This window comes from Belonocnema kinseyi, chromosome 9 (assembly GCF_010883055.1).
Source record: "Belonocnema kinseyi isolate 2016_QV_RU_SX_M_011 chromosome 9, B_treatae_v1, whole genome shotgun sequence".
NCBI classification, from domain to species: domain Eukaryota; kingdom Metazoa; phylum Arthropoda; class Insecta; order Hymenoptera; family Cynipidae; genus Belonocnema; species Belonocnema kinseyi.
Window position 1 is genome coordinate 13,291,428 of NC_046665.1, and position 20,202 is coordinate 13,311,629.

At 35.5% G+C, this 20,202-nt stretch overlaps 1 protein-coding gene across 1 annotated transcript in view; it reads right to left on the bottom strand.

Moving 5' to 3' along the window:
• Window positions 1–20,202, bottom strand: part of LOC117180237 (glutamate receptor ionotropic, kainate 1-like) — a 709,739-nt gene that overhangs the window by 311,818 nt on the left and 377,719 nt on the right. Inside the window, exons 6-7 of the mRNA XM_033372626.1 lie at window positions 4,972–5,127; window positions 3,397–3,615 (exon numbers count right to left, since the gene is read on the bottom strand). Coding sequence (XP_033228517.1) covers window positions 3,397–3,615; window positions 4,972–5,127 — 375 coding nt within the window. The remainder of the gene's footprint in view (window positions 1–3,396; window positions 3,616–4,971; window positions 5,128–20,202) is intronic.

Consider the following 20,202-nt stretch of genomic DNA (forward strand, 5'->3'; position numbering starts at 1 on the left):
TGAAATAGGGAGCTCTTCTTAATATTTTGACACCAAAATCATGTCGATACACCTTACCGACTGCGAGTAAAGCCACCCACGCTTTAACTTGACAGACTGTAGACCAAGAAGAACAACTGGTGATACTTAAAGAGGGAATTAAAAACAAACGTGAGAAGCTACTAGATCGGTTAAATCGGATTAAGAAAGGAGTCGCGTTTCAAGAAGGTGAGTGGGTATTGGCCAAAGCATGCAACGTTTCAAACGCACGAACGGGTGTAATGATAAAATTTCTCACTCTGTACGAAGGCCCGTACAAAATCTAGAAACAGATAGCGACAAACGTATTTATTTTGAGTAGCACGGACGAAGAACGAGAGAGAGGGCAATACCACGCCAATGACCTAAAGAAATACCGAAAGAAAATGGAAAGAGGGGGTATAGAAAATGCTGGTCGGACGGTTGAAGGGTTCTAGTAACTGAATAATTTCTGGTAGGTCAGTTACGAGCAAAAAACCCCTTGATGTCAGACAACAGCTATAAAATCAAAATCGGAAAGGCACGAGAGATCGCAGAGGACTATCTTATGTATGGCGAAAAGCGCACATGTCGGTGTCAGAGGAGGACACGGACGAGACACTAACTCACACAAAAGAAGACGAAAGCTGACTGCAGATAACCGAAGAGAAAGCCAGCGCTAAGAAAATGAAGGGCATCTATGCAAGGACATTATGCAAGGACATTAGACCTGCAAAACGTCCTCGCCTGAACTTCAAGAGGGTTATACCGAGGCCTTCCTTACAGAGGATTAACAACTTACCTGATTTACACAAGGCCTACTTAAAAGCGAAGGCACGAAGGAAGCGGTGGAATGAAATACAACAAGTGGAGACAGCCATTGTATCGCAGGTTACTATACACACACACATATATATATATATATAGCTTCAAGGAGCTGTGTGATGCCCTCATAACATCTGGTCAAGAATGCCCATCCATCACTACCGAGAAGGTGAAAAAAGTATTAAGAGGGATGAAGAACTATTCCGCACCGGACCAAATTCTATCAAAACCTTCTGGTGGAAGAAGTTTTCTTGAACCCATCAGCATATGGCCCGTATTTTCACCTCATATTTAAAATCGGAAGAGCCGATTCCAAAGTGGTTCGTGGAAGAGCGCACAATACTCCTGCCGAAAATAGGCAACTTAAGTGACCCGAAGAATTACAGGCCAATCACTTGTCTAAACACACTGTATAAGATATTCGCAGCTATCCTAAATGATAAGATTGTTCGGGCAATTGAACCTGTGGTAAAAAATGTATGAACAACGAGGCTCAAAGAAAGGCGTAGCGCGATGTCGGGAGAACCTGCTCATCGATAGATGTTTCTTAAAGGTTCATCCGCAAATCGTTAGGTGCATAGAGAGATTGATGCCGCTTTGGAAAACCAGATTTACTATCTTATCTGGAAAAAATCGTGTGACAACTAAAAAGGTCACCTTTCAGAAAGGTGTCTTTCAGGGCGACACCATGAGCCCACTCCTCTTTTGCCTTACATTATTGCCACTATCTCTAGCACTTCGCCATTCCGACGGGTACTTGTGCGGCAAACCTGCAGATCGAATGTACAAGGTCACTCATGTATTTTACATGGACGATCTTAAGATCTATGCTAAAAACAAAAAGCAACTACATCTAGCTCTAGGGATTATCGAACGATATCCTAAGGAAATTGGAATGGAATTTGGGTTGGACAAATGCGCCAAGGTTTATTTGAAGCGAGGAAAACTTAATGGCATCCCTGAAGATCTGCAACGAACATGCCTGCCGTCCCGGTAACACTCTATTCATTTGGAGTAGTTCCATGGACGAAGAACGAGCTCAGATCCCTTGATATCGGGACAAGAAAGGTTGCGCACATGAACAAAAGGATGCATCTTAAGTCTTCTGTTACGCGAATGTACATCTCACGCCGTCAAGGTGGTCGCGGAATATTGAGTCTTGAATGTCTTCACAACAGAATTATTCTGGTACAGCACATAGAGTCGCAAATGGAAGAGTCCCTCTTCTTAAAATGGTCAAGAATCACGAAGAAGTGGGAAAAGGAGCGTTTCTGTACAAAGCAGCGGAGGAAGCTGCTGAAACACTTATACTTCACTTCATTATTAGGGGTGAGCAAAATGCATCAAATCTTATCTATCGCGAGTACTCAGTCCTGAAAGCCCGGATTAAGAAAGCACCAGAGAAAAGCTTTTGTGAACAGCTCCTCCATAAGAGGATGCATGCTATCTTCCACAGAATTGTAGAAGATCAGTCAATGTCGTGTGAGCTAACTTTTGCTATCCTTAAATCACCCGGATTGAAGTCTGGTACGGAGGGTTTCATTTTGGCATGTCAAGACACTGTCATTTCCACCTTAACATACTGTCGCCACATTTTGAGCCAAGACATTCCCGATGATAGCTGTAGGGCGTGCCATGCACACCCCGAGCATATAGCTCACATACTATCTAGTTGTCCAACTCATGCGGGAACGACCTACATCCAAAGGCACAATGCGGCACTAAGAGTGCCTTATTGCCATTTCTGTCACTCTTACGGCATTAACCTAAATATCACTCCTCTAAACGCTACTAGGGAAATCGAGTCAATTTTCGAGAATGGGAAGTGCCGCATATACTGGTACTTTATATCCTCGACAATTGTTTCTGTTGCACACACGAGGCCTCACATGATTCTTCTTGACTTCGAGAAGCGAACCATGTTCGTTATCAAATTTTTGGCACCAGCTCACAAAAACATCATAGTTAAGGAGAATGAAAAGAAAGAGAGGTATAGAGACCTTATAAGGGAGTTGCAACGATTGTACACGGAATATTTTGTTAAAATAATCCTCCTTATCATCGGCGCTCTTGGAGGTGCCAAGCTTTCACTCGTTAATAGCCTGAAAAGCATCTCTGCGTATCGACAACATGCTAAAACACTGGCGGGAAAAATGCAGAAGACGGTAGTTCTTGGATCGCTCCGTGCTCTCAGGGTGCACGAAACTTTTGCCGGATCGTCGTATTGATTCCGTTACAGACTGTAACCACCTATCTCACGGTCGTGAGACGTGGTTGTGGCTAAAATTTTACCGCGATTTTGCTGGGAGCAGGTGCAGTTTTTCAGATTAGCACCCCCTCCCGGTGAAATGCTGCGGTTGTCCTTATAACAAATTTTTAATATATATATATAATAATGAATAATGTTTTGATTAAAAAAAAATCTTTTCGATTAGATTAAACAGAATAATGCAAATGGCAAAATTTATGCATCCAATTTTCGATGTTGATTGTGTCTATCTATATTTATGCAGTAATTTATTGTAAATAAATGATATATTAAATTAAAATGTACACTAAATTGAAAATGCTCACCAGTTTTGTAATTACTATAAAATTTTTTGATGAGAAAATTGTGTCTGCATAATTCTTAGAAGAATCACTATCCTTTAATACAGTCAGACCTTCCTGTGAATTCCAGTTTTGAGTGTGAACGTACTCATGCAATTGAAAGGAAATAATTGACGCATTGAAAGTTCGTCGGCCTTCTTCATCGAATTCTATGTGTCCAGTGAGTTCACCCTTTCTTGACAACTGCCAATACAAATTATGCAATTGATTATTTATTCAATAGACAGTACTGCACACGTCAATACATCAATACCCAACGCAACTCGTGGGCTTTTAAAGCCAGGTTCCAAGTGATCCAAAACAAAAGACTGTTACCATTTTTTTTCTTTGAATAAGATTAAAATGACATTTTTCAGAGATAATTTCCTTTTTTTTCACAATTACTTTTATTTAAAATAATTATGATCTTAAACTGATTAATTTCACTCATGCTAAATTTAAAGGAATAATCGATATGAAAATTTTTATATTCTGCTTATTACTATTTATACAAATCATGTTAAACTTGCAAATTTAATATTTTTAATTGAATTATTTATGTGCTTGGTGACATGAAATGAAAATATCTTTAGTTTTTCACATGACCTTGAGCACGCAAATTTAAATTAAATTTTTAATAATTTATGTAAATTAAAACTGAAGGTACTTTTATTTATATGCTTAAACAAATGTATAAATTAAAACACCGGAAGCTGTGCACTAAGTATTAAGGGAGTAAGATAACCGACTGCTATACAGCCACCTGCAAGAACTACCCCATGATCAATGTAATTAGTCCCCCGACTCGTTCTGGAAGATTTCGGATCCTGGGTGATCCCTCTATGACCTCCTACGCCAGTCGTCTTAGCCAGGCTCGGTCAAATCTGTGGGCAATAAATAGCGATATTCAGCGTTCTTTCTAATTGGCAAGAGAACTACAAAAGTGTGCATGTATTTGGTGCCCATATATGTATTCGCTTCTTCCTTATATGCATTGAATGGTAAAAAAGAAACAAGAATCTAGTATTAATAATAATTTAAGAAAAAAAGCAGAATAAAGACAAAACGAAACAAATGAGAAACGCAAAATTAAAACTAGAAGATAATTAGCATTCTATATCTTATTTTTCTTTTCTTATTTACTTAATTTTCCCTTTATTTTTAATGGAAAAAAATAATGTCACATGTTCATAATGCAGTGAAAGCGAGTGGCAACGATAAATGGCAGCCATAAATTAGCCGCCCTCGCGCTTTTTACACGAGTTTGCGCTATTTGCGATGGGCAAGAGAACTAATGTCGCAACCTTTATTACCTCTACAACCCCGCGCCCTAGTCCTAAAAATTCGCCATTTCCCCCTACACAGTTGATCAAGCCTGGTCTTAGCCTCGACTGTCGAAGTGCCTTGCGTACGAATCAGTGGACATATCCAAACTATAGAATGATACGACTACCAGACTACTACAGACTACTATTTAAACTTTGAAATATTCTCATGCTCGATTCGAAGTAATAGTTAGGAGAGTACTCAGTGCACAGTCCCTCGTTGTAACATATTTACGTCACGAAGTAAAGATGCAACTTCAAGTCCAATTTCATATTTTTCAGTATCGTTACAAGCCAATGGAGCCGGTTGTATTTCCAGATCTTTAGTACTTAAGACATTCAGAGCCTCTTTGAAGTGATTAACAGCGTCATACATAACAGCTTCTTCAATCTAAAATCATCAATATTTTAGAATGAAATCATTAAGAACTGGGAAATTCAGACGTCGATTATGTAATAAGTTTCCTGAGGTACAGCTATCAAAGTTTAAAGATTGATTAGTAAGGGAGCGTCTATATATTACGTAACACTAACTTCGAGGTTTTTAAACCCCCTTACCCCCTTTGCCGAGGGACCGTAACAATTATCTGAATTCCTTACCCCCCCCATTTCCGTTACGTAACATTCAAATAATTGAAAATTGAAATCATTTCAGACAAATTAGTTCCTTTTTTATTTGTTGGCTTATTTCAATAACAAAATTATTAATAATAATTAATCTATTTTTTACTTTCATTAAATTAAAATCAAATTTATTTTAAGTAATATTAAATGAAATTCTTATTTAAATCAATTCGATAGCTCTTCATATTTTTCTTATGAAGCAAAATATTCAACAGACGCAGCACGGTGGTGTTGTGTTTTGATATGACTTCTTGGTAAATGAATCGATGCTGATGGCATTGCGGCCTGCGATAGCGAAAAAGGAGATTAAAAGTGTTCATGAGCATTTTTTTAAACAAGCAGTTTTGTTACGAAACAGTGTTGGTCACTCCCAACCCCCTTCGTAACGAAGCCATAAGAGAGTATTGCCTCCCCCACTCCCATAGACAGTGATACATAACACATGGATACTCCCTAATAAAAAGGTAATAAAATTATTTAAAAAAATGTCACTAGCAATGCTAACGATCAACACGAAAATTCGGGACAATTCGACAATTTCGTGATTCGGACGTTCTTACAGACAAGGGCCTCTGCTTCAGATGGCCGGTCACTTTGGACCTATTTACGTTTGGATTGGAGTGGTTAAGTTCTATCTATTCAAAAATATGACCTAGGTATACGGGGTTGACAAAGCGAATTTTAAGACAAAAACGTAAAATAGTCCTATAAAACGTAAAACTCTATCTAAAATACAGTCTATATCGAAGAAGTCTCCAAACTTCAAATATTTTGAAATTCATTTATAAAGTTTAATATTTTTCAATTTGAAAGGTTTTTTAAATCCCGTTAAATTATTTTTAAATTCATTAAATTTCTTTTAAATAATTTGGAATCTTCAAAAACTTTTAGAGGGCTAAGAGAAATTGAGGAATAAGTCAAAACATTTCTTGAATATTTAGGGATATTTTGGAATATTTTGAAATATCAAAATATATGAAATTATAAAGAATATCAAGAATACCAAGAATATCTAGGAATATTGAAACAATGCGCGTATGGGAATATGCAGTGCCTTGATAAGGGTGCCGTATGGGTGCCGAAATGTTGGTGATTATATATATTTTTTTACAAACGTTTTTTATTTGTGATTTAATAATGATACCTTAAATTTTAATGCAGTGTATGTATTAGGAATATTGGAGTCATCGACCCCTCGTCATATAGAAATAAGTTGGTTTAAAAATCTCACATTTTGAAGAAACAATTTTTTTATTTCAAGTACATGTTACATCCAACTCTTTGGTATATGTTTATAACTATCGGCAATCTTATTAATAGTGTTTATAAGAAAACTGTAATCAACGTCGGTTTCTTGGAGAATAACGTACCATTAACAACACAGGACCACAAAATGAAATCGAATAGTCCGCCGACCAAACCAAGTGGCCTATACGTTTTCAGGTGCGCTGATCACAAATCCGTGGCCTCTATGACCCCTACACGCCAGGATTAAAATAATTTGAAGCTCAACTTTGTTGAATTGAAAAATATAATCTTTTTGAGCCCAGATTCTTCGCAAGCGGAAAATTTTACGTTTGGAAACATTTTATCCACGAGTTCGAGTGGCTTTTAGAGGGCACATGAAGGTAAAAAACATTCTTTAGAACTTCTGAACCTAGGAGTTTGTCATGTGTTGCTTATATCGAGGTAATGATAAATACAAAATAGGGTTTCGGGTCTGCTGATCACGAATCCGTAGCCCCTATGACCCTCACACGTCAATATCAAAGTCATTTGTGAGTCAACTTCGTTAATTTAAGAGAGATTATCTTTTTAAGCTCAGATTCTGAAAGAACGGGAAATTTTACGTTCGGATATAATTTTACCCACGGGTGACAATGATCTCTAGAGGTTATATAAACGTCTTAGATACGCTGTCATTAACAACATAAATTCACGAATAACGTGTTCGTTTATTCGCGAAAGATCTATGAAGAGATTTTCTCTCATGTGGAGTAGTAGCATCTCTCTTGAGAGATTAACAATAATCCTCTATCATATTTATCCCCAAGAAGCTTCGTATCTTCTGTTGGAAGCCTTGAAGTCTTGGTGAAATCTCTCACCCTGTTCTTTGCTGAAGGCTTCCAATATGGGAGTCAAGAAAATTGATCTTTAAATTCATTAGCCATCCCTTTTTTCTATAATTTCTTAACATTCTATCCACTATATTCTTGTAATCAGCATCTTTATTATTTCCTAGAAATTTTGGTTGAACTTCTCTGAAACTTTTCCATACCGCTCGCTCCTTGTTTACCCGTCTTCTTTATAATTCTCAATCCTGCAACCGTTCCGTTATATGTGATCCATGAAAGACTTCTACATTAATCTTAGCTTTAGAAAGTTTTAGTAACTTCTCAAAGATGTACATTAGGGCATCACTTGCTTCTGGTAAGTTCTTCATTGCTTTGATTAATTGTTTAACCAAACCTAGCTTGATATGTAAAGGTGGAAGGATGACTTGGGATAAGACCATAACTGTACGGGAACTATGCTATCTGTTTCTTTCCAAACTCCCCTTTTTCGACGGTTTCCGATGGGCTTCCGAACTCTCTTCGAAGTGTCCCACTACATCTACTTCTTTCTGATCGTTAAACAAAAAAAAGTGTTTAAAAAAGTATTTTCACTTTCAACTGTAAGTTGTATTTTTTATTAAAAAATAAAACAGATTATTTTGTAATGAAACAGTCGTAATTTTCAACCAAAAAATGTAAAATTCATCTAAATATATGCATTTTTGACAAAACAAATTAAATTTTCGAATTGTTTCCTGTATGCCTCATTATTTATTTATCCTCTATTGAAAAGAAACTGCCGTATAAAGATTTCCCACAAAACCAAAAAAAAAAGAAAAATTTAATAAAACTATTTTTTTCATTTTTCATATATATTTATGTTATTTTTACTATTTTTGTATCATAAAAAATGTCCAAGCTGGTTATTAATTAAAATTTGCCCTAACCTGGATTTGTTGAAGCATTATTTTGCTCCATTTCTATATTGACACTAAAAAACAATATTTACTCCAAAAATAAATACACAAAACAATGTGTGACTGAAAAACCTATAGAAAATAAAGTATATCCAAATATTTTAAAGATTTTAAACAAAAATTCTGAATCATTATTATCATTGGCTGAGGTTTTAATTCACTAAAGAAATTTTTTCAAACATATAATGACATTTAAGTCTTTTAGTTCAGTTGAATATCAGTGCAATCAAATACTTACTATAGATTGGGTTTATCGATCGCAACACTGAAAGCTAATGAGTGAGTAAATGAATAAGATAGTGACATTTTTAGATCAAAATTCCGCTGGGGGAAAGCAGAGGCGAGATTGTTTTTGACCTTCATGGGACCTCTAGAGGTCACTGGGACCCGTGGGTAAAATTATATCCAAACATAAAATTTCCCGATTCTTCAAATACCTTCATCCTGACGTGCAGGGGTCATAGGAGTTACGGATTGGTGATCAGCACACCTAAAAGCGTATTTTTTAAGAAGTATTTTTTTATTTATAAGGAGTACTTTGTAAGAAGTGCCAAGAGAGCGAAATTTTAATTTAACCCAACGGCGTTTGTAGAAGGCCAGTGTTGAAAAGAATAAGAGCGAGAAATATTTTTTATTTTAAATGAATCCCAACGATATTCGAAACTATCCAGTGCTGGAAGAGACAACATTCTGTTGTAAAAGGAAGTTCATCTTAAGTATGTTCTGAGCAATGCGGTAAGCCAGATGACTAACTTGACACTGTATCCAAGGGTAGACTTTCGCCGTCAATATCGTTATATTTGTTCTGTAAGGATTCTGCTAGAAAGGTCTACATAAGCTACCAGAAGATTCGATGCATTTCAGGCTTTTTTTTTGAAATTCTCTTAATCCAAGCTTCCATAGAAACATTGACATTATTGACTCTTTTCGAAGGTTCGTTGAATTTAAGGTATCACCTACGAGATTCTCTTGATGGAATCTTTTAGAAACGTCGATAAGGGATATGATTTCTGTAGATTTTTCTAGAAAGTTCGATTAAAGTTTCTAACAAGTTCGATGCATGCGGGACTGTTTCCTTTGGGACTTCATATCCAGAATTTTCGATTGCGAGGAACAGAGTGGCTTTTCTGTCTATATCGGCAGGGTTTGAGTGGAGTGCAAATAGTTCATTCACGATCGTAATGTGAAAGCTATCAACTTGAGCAAGTAATAGTAAGTGAGAAGGAAATAAAAGTAGAGAAGTTCAAAAATTGTGATTCATAAACACAGTGAAAAAGAAGTTTAATAGTAACATTTAATTTTAATAAATTATAGACCTAGTAAGTAAGTGAATTTTAGATTAAGTGACTCATAAATACATAGACCTAGTGCGAAGGTGCAAAGGCAACCTAGTGCAAAATGATTCTCGACGAGTGTGCGAAAGTATATTTCAGAATTGAGAAGGTACTAAACTTACTGTTGCCACATACATTCTTGAGTAAAGTTAATAAGTAGCGAAATGAAGGTCTGCTGTGCTTGAGGACGGTCCAACAGGAATTCTATAGCAGACCACCTCTAAAATTAAATATAAAACAAAAATGCCTTAACGCCATCGAGCATCTAGAGTGTTTCAAAGCACGTTTTGATCTACTGGATAGAAAAGAAAGTCAACAGAAGTTAGCAGGAGTCAGCAAGACCTTACATGAACTCAGAGCTCTAAAATTCCACGCAGTACTCATTGAGTACTATTTGAATATTGGTCAGGAGAAACCTGAAGGAAAACAATTTTAAACGAAAAATAAAGAGATATTCTCAAGTAAAAATTTGAAACTGTGGTTCACAAATAATGCAAAAACTTCTATCTTGACAGAAGTGGAAGAGTTTTAAGAAAAATACTCGGGATAAACATTGTACTCGATTGTGAAATCAGAATTTAAACTTTATAAGCTTGAACCAATGAAGGGTAGTATATATATCAAACTCCCCAAATCTATCAGGGATAAAAAAGCATGTATTAATGTACAAAATGAGGACAACGAATGCTTTAGGTGTGCCATATTTTCGAGAATGCATCCAGTCATTATTCATCAGGAAAGTGTATTAAGCTACCAACAATACAAAAATGATCTAGATGGTTCAACTAACGTCACACAAGACAGACGAGCACTTAAACCTTTCCCAAGTGGAAGAGGAGTTTTTGGATGAGGAGAGCAGTGATGAAGAAGACGTCTATGAACAGGAACTTTAGACGCAATCATTCAACTTTTACTACCTATGGATCGAAGACCTTTCTCGTCTTGTTGGTAATCAGCGATCGAAAAATTATAGAAGAAGATACATCTGTGATCGCTGCTTGCACTACTTTACATGTATGGAAAAACTGGACAAACAGACAGAACATTGTGCAAAATTCAATAACTGTAGAGTTATATTGCCAAAACCAGGCAAGAACATTATTGAATTTAAAAAATTAAAAAATCGAGAGAAAATTTATTCTATTATCTATGCAGATTGTTAGTTGCTACTAAAACCAGGTAAGAATGCAGTTTAAAGAAGAAGATGCAATTCAAAGGTCTACCAAAGACATTTGATTTGTGACATTACTTACTTCAAATGTAGTTACAATGATTCATTACCTTTTTACGAGTCCCGACCAATGATGTGGAACCAGCGAAATTTTTCGCCCTGCAGTTACTAGAAATTGCAAAGGAAGCTGACAAGATACTTACTTTGGCAGTTTCCATGCAGAAACTAGCACGAGAGCAAAAGGAATCCTGTTTTCAAGCTACAACATGTCACATCTGTGAAAGGGCCCTATATGCACCATTGTAGAAGATACGTGACCACTGTCACCTTACCGCTGAAGTAAAGTAAATCTCTTACACAATGTATGTTTAAGATGCAAAAATACAATTCAGGTTCATAGACTCGTTTCGTTTCATGGCATTATCATTAGAAAAGAAAGCATCATATCTCAGTGAATACAAAATCATCAATTCCATTTTTTTCTTTACGGAAAGAGAAAAAATTGAACTTTTTACGAGAAAGCGTATTCTTACCTATGAATACCTTGACTCAAGTGAAAAAACTAAAAAAATTCAGCTTCCATCAAATGGTAAATTCTATATTATGCTTAATGATTCATCAATATGATTGATTCATCAATATGATTCATCAATAACTAAAAATTGTTTGCGCGAAGTTCTAACAGCAATGAAAACTTTATTTATGAGTCAAAAACACAACCCTAAAGTTTCATAAAGAAAAAAATTTCTTCTGTCTCTGCATCGTAGATATAGCTAAAATCACAAAAAAAACGAAGCACTTCTTCAAATTAAAACGGCAAAAAATTTTGTTGTGAGAGTTTAATTATCAATAAAAATAGTTCAAAGCAAGTAAATTTGTACCTTCATAGCAAAAAATTATTTAAAGCTTTTTTTCTCTATCTAAGTGACCATGAACTGTCCAATGTATGTTAAGAAGAATGTATTTTCAATATGTTACACCAATAATATATGCAAAATCTCAATTTCAAAATCACTTTTATTGATTTTCGATTACAAGAAGATATCCTAAAATGGCATATTGCTCTTTATTTCACAACAAAATTAATTTTCAGTGTCTAAATTAGATAAAAATGTTTTCGAGTGTGCCTAATTTGACAGTTTTACAGTGAGGAGGTAATTTAAATAATTTTTACCCACTGAACTAATTTATGTTGATTTCTGACATTAGTTTTAATTTACTCGTCCCCTTTTTAATTTCAAACAAAATCATTTTTCGTTTCAAAAGTAGGCAAGATTTTCCGACTTTCAAATCTTGGTCGGATGATTCCATTTCTAACGTCAGAGGAGTAAGATTGCCGAGATACGGATGTGACTTCTTTCACACACATTTCCACTGCTTGAGTATGGCATAGAAGATGAAAATTGTCTTTGGAAATGAGATAAGTTACGTCCTTCGTTGTGAATTCTTTAAGATTTTCGATTTTCCTCGATCTAGTTAATGGGGTTCCCGAAATTATGCACTTCTGCCAGTTGATAAGTTCCCTGTAGACTTTCGCGTGAAAATTAAACGAAGGGACTTATTAAATACATGCAGCGAGATCTTCCTTCAGGTACGCACTCTAAGAAATTCTTTACAGAGTTGTTTCGGGGCTCCTTTATTAGATCATTGACACTTAATTTCGAACCACATTGGGATATATACTCTTATGATGAATTGAACTACAACTCTTAACTCAAATGATGGATTCTCTCTCCTAATGTAAGTTCGAAGAGGTATACTCATCCTAGTCAACCATCTGGCGTGCGATGATTTCCCTGGACTTTTTCAAGCAAGATCTTCAGAACACTCTCCTTCTTTGATAGCAATATGTAGCAGGTTGTTTTGATCAGAACTAAGATCACGGGTGTCAACTACAAGAGAATTAGGACTGTCGACTACATCGTAGTTTACAACCAGATGTTCTTCACAAGAAGCTAAGCTTTTCCAATTAGACCAGAAAAATCGTGAGGACCAGAAATCCTTTCATCAAGCATCATAAATAAAGCTTTGAATGGTAGCTCATTACCATAAAGCTGACAGATGCTCCACTCTAGCGGTTTACCCAATTCTAAAATAAGAGAATTGTATTCTTCTCGTTTTGTTGTTTGCTGTGTTTTTTCTTAACTTGTTTCATCCACTACTTTTGTTTCGTCTTTTCTTCCTTTGAAGTAAAAAGCATATATTTCTAAAGCCAAAGAGAGCTGCTCTTTTTTAAGTTGAAGGCGAGTTTTTATTTTTTCCTGATAGAGTTTACTCCTGTCAAAATTTAAACCTGTTACTTCCGGAATATACGTACTGACATCGTGTAAAATTGCTGAAGCCAGTAAAGCAGCATTCCTGTATCCGATGCCGTATCTGTCACAGACTTTTGAAAATCTTAGACAGTTGAATATTGTCTGATCTGTAAATATATTCCAATAAGGGACCCATGCATCCTCAACATCTTCTTCGGCGGGCTGATAATCGTCTTTTACATTGTTATCCATTATCGAGCCACAGTAAGTACTTTCACCTTCAATTTGAACCTTCTAACGCTTTCATTTACTAACTTCTTCACTTTAATCTTGAAGTAAATCAGTCATCAAACGCTTCGATTGTACTTCATGATAATCTGATTGTTCCGAATCAATTTTCGTAAAAGGGCGTAAATAATTTTTTCATTCGCCTGTAAGATCGCTGATCGAAAAGAAACACTTTGGTAGCTTCAGAAAGATCTGTCTCACAAGTGCATGAAGCATTATCACACTTACAAACCGCAATATCAAATAACTGATTTATTTACATGAAAAGCATTTAATTTGGTTTTGTACCCGTGTTTATCTTTATCTCTTCCACGCGACTTTTTCGATTTCTTTCACTCATCTTGATCTGTTTTAGCGATCTTTGCAATTTTTGCTTATGTAAGAATTAAGATGAAAGTTTTCTTCCATATATCCTGCAGCCTTCTGACAACTAAACGTGAAATATCAGAAGACCTTGGGTATTTTTTAGATTCTTTCTCAGTTCGAATTTTTTCGCATTCGAAAAAGTAGTATCTTATTACATCAAAGAGTGTAGGAAATCTCTGGTTACTTAACTCACTGTATTTTACAATGATTGGGCATTCGCTTAACAAGTCCATTTTTCAAACTCAAACCACTAACAAATCACATACGATGTTTACTGAATTTAATGCGAGCAAGAAATTCTGTTTAAAATTCGAGTTTTCATGCTCTCTTATAACGTATTTTCGATTAGACAGTCAAAACTTAACTGAATTCTTCTTCTGAAGAAGAGGTTAGGGAAAACAAAATGTAAACAAAAGCCTTGTGAACCGTGGTGCAATGGTAAGATGTAAACAAAACCTTGATACACTCAAAAATTACAGTGAAGTATGCTTGCTTTGATTCTCAGGATCAGCGAGCAGACCGTGAGCGCATCAAAATATCAAATAATATTTAAAAAATTAAACATTTTAGATTTTGCTCATTGTTGAAACTACAAATGGCTTCGGTTCAAAAATTAAGCAGGATCTCTAAATTTAAACTATTGTCAGAAATCAGCACAAAAGTAATACTTTGATCATTTAATGACATTATAACAGGCTAATAAATGTCCTGTCTATTTTTTATCTGATTTTATTCAAAATATATTTTAAGAAATTTATAATACTTGTATGACGGTCACATGTCTGATAAGTCATATAACTCTAAGGAATGAGCAAAAAATGGAATTCTTGTGTTTTTTAAATCCTGCACGTTATTTTAGCCAGACAAAAATTACATAAATTACCTCCTCACTGTATAAGTATAAATCTAGGTACACTCGAAAATATTCTTACCTTATTTAGATACCGAAAATTTAATTCAAAGTCCTTAAAAATTATTTTAATGTCAATATTCCTTATATATTATCGTTTTAAAATATTTCAAATACATTCTGATTAACGTATATCACACATTATATAATCAAATAGTCGCGAAATTTACAATGTATCTAAACAAATAGCAAAAAAGTAGACTTTTTTCGATTTTTTGAAACTTCAAAGTCAATTAGGGAAGGTAAAAAAATATGTTAATGGAATTAACGCTACACAGTTATAAATCGAATTGCTTTGAGCTATTTGTATTGATAATTTTTTTCGCGCAAATAACTTTATTTTTTCCAACACGCCCTATTGTATATGAAGAGCGACGTCCTACTTTGGCTTATGTATTCGAAAGGTTCTATACGAAATGTCTGCATGTTTATGGATTTGATCCAGAATACTATTATACAATTCATAACTTTAGATGGGATGTTATGTTAAAATGTACAAAGGTACGACTTGAACTCTTTACTGACGTTGATATGCTGGTAATGATGGAGCAAGGCAAAAAAGGTGGAGTGAGCCAATGCTTCAACCGATATGCACATGCCAACAATAAATACATGGCAGTTTTTAATGAAAATAGGGAGATCATATGTATTCAATACTTTGATATTAACAACCTATATGGATAGGCAATAGGGCTACCTCTCTCTTACGGTGTCTTCGAGTGGGTGAAAAGTATTGAGAAGTTCAATTTTAACGTTCCAGATTATTCACACATTGGTTATATACTATAAGTCAATTTGTACTATTTACCTGAGATACATGATAAACCCAATGATCTGCTGTTTTGTCCAGAGCACTCAAACCTACCGGGGTGAAGCCAGGAGAAACTCTTTACTTTCCTCTCATCGAACTCAAGGTACGTTCTCTATTATTTGGCTCTTAAACATGCTCTTGCTAATGGACTCAAACACGTCAATATTCACAGAATACTGCAGTTCAATCAATTTACATGGCTTAACAGTTACATAGACTTTAATACGGAGCAGAAGCCTTTAGAGCAAAGCCAAACTTCCACAGTCGCGCAACCTTTAACAAAGATCTCGTTTGAATAGAATTCACGAATCACAGTTTCTCTTGAATGCACTAATCTTAATTGGACAAACAGTGCTAGACGTGTCCAAAATCCATATATATATATCACTTTTACTACAACTATATGCTGAAAAAATATAGCAATAACTGTGAATTATTATATACTGACACAGACAGTCTGATTTATGCAGTTATGTGTGCAGGAGTTGTAAAGAGAAGCATCAATTTTGATGACTACATACAGTGTTTGCGAAATGCTTCTATTGAAACAAAAACCCAGTATGTTATACGATCTCAAATACACAACCTCGAAACTGTCGAACAGATTAAAGTTGCACTTAGCCCATTTGATGATAAGCGATACTTACTTCCGAACAGTACTGACACACTCGTCTGAGGTCATTATAAGATCAATACCACGAATACAGACGACAATGACGATGATAAGCAATTATGTGGCATTCTTGTATATTTGAGAAGATTTAGCGAATAATTAATATTCTAAACAGTATAAGGTGACGAAACAGATGAGATGTTAATCCTTCGTAAAATTAACGACTAGGAATGTATTAATGACATAAATTAAGACAAACGTCCAAAAATGCTCCCAGACTAAAATATATATTTTCTTTTCTCTTTGTAATTGATAGTCAAACATTGAAAACATGAGGTTTCGGAATTAAAACTGATTAAAACATTGAAATTCTGAGAGAAAAAAAGATGAAAAACCGGAATATGGATCAAAAAGTCTATTTTTTTAAATTCCTTTCAAAAATTTGTTTAAATAACGATATAATTAAAAAAATTTGTGAAAGGAATTTTTTTTAATGGATATTTTTAATCCATATTCTGGTTTTTCATCTGTTTTTCTCTCAGAATTTCAATAATACTTTTCATATAAATTAAAAAAAAAAATTTTATCTCAAGATGGGAACAAATCCATGAAAACACATAGATCTTAAAAATGGGAAACATTCAATGTTAATTTCCAATCGATTTTTTTCTTTTCAATCGATTTTAAATAGATCTTCATAATGTAATTTCGTCTGGAGAGGGCGACAGTTTTTATTCGGAAACATCATGTTTTTAACATTTGACTGGGAATTACAAAGAGGAGAGAAAATATATATTTTAGTCTGGAAATAGTTGTGGACCTTTGTCTTTATTTATATAATTGTAAACAGTAATTATAAGGTGTTCTCATTGTAAATAGTTGTTAGATTAATCGAAATGATTTATTTGAGTAAAAACATTTTTTTGTTATTTTCTTGTTTTTATTTATCAATCCTTACAACTAGTGCAAGCGTAGGCTTATATTATTAATTTAACATTATTCCATGAATATTTAACAGTGTATAGAGTTTATTCAACATTATTTTATCGTCGATTTAACAATATTTCAACTTTTATTCAATATTAATTCAACGTTGATTCATTTTTGCACAGAGAGTTGATTCTAAAGCGTTGCATCAGCTCCTCTTCATCATCGACAGTGACATCTTTTGGCTTCATAACGAATAATTGATGGTTGGTATTTTGGTATTTGGAGACCTACATATAGTTCGCCTCTCAAGCTAAATTGTGTCCACATATTCTTCTTGAGAGTGCGAATAAATGTTTCACAGATTGACGTCTTCAGATTACTAAGAGTTAAGTAGAGATTGAAGCCATATCGTTGCATAAGTTTTTAAAAATAAGTCTGATAAAATTCTTTGCCTTCATCGGTGTGTAAGATTTTTTGCACACGACCCTGCACAAGTATAGGTAGAATTGCTGAAGCGACATCTGGCCAACGCTTGCTTTTAACAGGATCCGCCAAAGCGTACTTGGAAAAATATCTATAACGGTAACTAAGTACTTGTAGCCATTATTTTCACGGGAATAGGGTAGCATTTGAAGCAAATCTGCCTGACATTACTCTGTTCGCATAGATGATGTGACTTGACACACCGTACGTATCTCGATTTGTGAAATACGCTGCACAAGTCCCAAATTTACTGCTACGTATTGTTCGTTGGCCTCACTAACGTTACAAAGTCTTTTACCGTCTAGGTCGTAATGACCGTCGAAGGTGACCCTGAATCCAACACTAGGATGTCCACGGCTTGCTTCAATGATTGATATGATTTCATTGTAATGATTTGTGTTGCCTGAGGCCTGAAATGCCGGGAGTAGACGAAGACGATCAACTAGTTCATTAGGGCCATTCCAGTAGACATAGTCTGTCTTTACATTTGTTTTTTGCTCACATATACTGTGGTAGAAAACCTCCAGTAGTTGAGGATCATCTACGAAAAACGCTGAACATTTTTCCAATAAAATTCTTGTACCTAAAATTTCGGCTGGTACGTATAGTTGCAGTTGGACTGTACCGCAGCTTATGTGTATTTGTAGCAATTAATATTTCTTTGTATTTGTTTCTTTTTATTTTGTTATAGCATTCTGAGAAACTTATTTGTTATATGTTCATAAATATGAGCAAACACGGTTGTAGCATCTTCTTCAAGCATAGTTGTATCTTGATCTTCTTCAACATCATCGGTGATGAACGAAGCGTTATCATCCCCTCTACCCCATCCTCCTCTTCATGTTTTCCTTTACAGGCTCTTTTTGTTCAACTCCTTCCTTAGTTGAAGAATTATATATGTCAACGAGTTTCTAAAGTGGCATGACAATTGACTTACACGTTTCACTCATCATCTTTTCAGTGGCTTCTTTACTATTTTTGAGCATTCGATGTTTACGTCGCATCGCCTAAATACTAAACATAAGTATCGTAATAGAGGATATCTCATGTCAGTGTTGACATCATCATCATAGACATGTCTCAAGTTTATTTTATTCTGTTTGAAAATTATCAAAAGATTGGCATTATTTTAAACTAGATGTTTAGGATTTCAAGCGTAAGTTTGACATGAGTAATAACTTTCAACATAAGCGTCTAATACGTGACATTTGGTCACGTATACAAATAATCTAATTATTATTTTTTTAACCTCAAAACCACAAATCGTAAGTCCCAAACTGGGCGTCAGAATTTTGACAGCTGCCTCCGAGCAACTGGGATTAGTTGGTGACCAAAATATACTCTCAACAGACCAATCATCCCAAGATTTCAAGTCAATTATTTTCGAATATTAGATTAGTCGATTTAACGTCTGATTAAATAAATAAATGTTAAGGTTACCTATGAAGTCGTTTAACGCAAATATTTTTTGTTTCTTTTTATTTGCGTAAACTGGAGCCGCAGGACTCTCTTCAAACCAATAAAACGTTACTAGAGACCAGGGTCAGCGACAGGTTCATCATACAAATATAAACGCACACGTAACACGAAACAACGCACAGATAGCGGTACCACGGCTCCGGAGAAGAGGACCCTGATTTCTCGCATGGAAGTGAGTCCCATGCGATCAGCAAAAACCAGGGAGACGACGTTCACAGTCTCAGCTGGACGATATATACAAACCGGCGTGGATGAGGGGGCGGCCATACTGCTGTTCTATAGAATATATCGTAAGCGTACCACGCGGTCGTTTTATTCTCTACACACGCCGCCTAGTAGCGTGCACGTGAAACAAATTTTCTCTCTTACTCCAAGTAATCGGTCACCTATGTGTGACCTAACGTGGACTTCACTCTCGTTGTAAAGCAAGTCCCACCCGATCGTCTCGTTTGGTCATCTGCGCATGACAGAACGCGCGTTGGCGGGTCCGTCGAAACGAGCATCCGGAAGGAACGCACTCTTAGTTCGACTTTCACGTCACTCACAGTGGTGAAGATAATTCTCTGACAAACTAAAAAGATTACTGATCGCCATGCCGGCGGGACGCTGTTCCTTTGAAAGCCGAAGGTTAATTTCAGGTGAGGTTTGATATTTGTACTTCTCGCTCTCGAATTTAAATTTTTGTTAAGTTATGGCATGTTAAAGAAGGTAAGTCAAGGTCAAAAATATTTAGTGACCCGGAAGGTCATTCATAACTACTAATGTATTAAGTAATGAACTTTCAACTGAATATATTCGAATTTACTTGTAATGTTAATATAACAGATACCCATGAATTCTGATGGTTTTACATGATGTAACTCGTAGGCGTTAGATTTCGGGAGCACGACCTCAACTATTGTGAAATCACGCGTTTGGATAATCTAGCATGTAGTTGTCAGCGGGCGGAACCATCCGTATAAATCGGGTAAATATTCATAAGCTGTCTTTTTGTGCCTTAACTGGAATTCAGATTATTGTTTATTGAAATATATTGGTTGCGTGGCTATATATAAATGATTTACGAAAAATTTCTGCCCTCGCATGTGACGCCACTCCTGACCATCCCCTCTCCGCTTTCCCCTACATCTGATCTAGCCAAGCCTCATCACGCTTAATCAAAATAACCCGA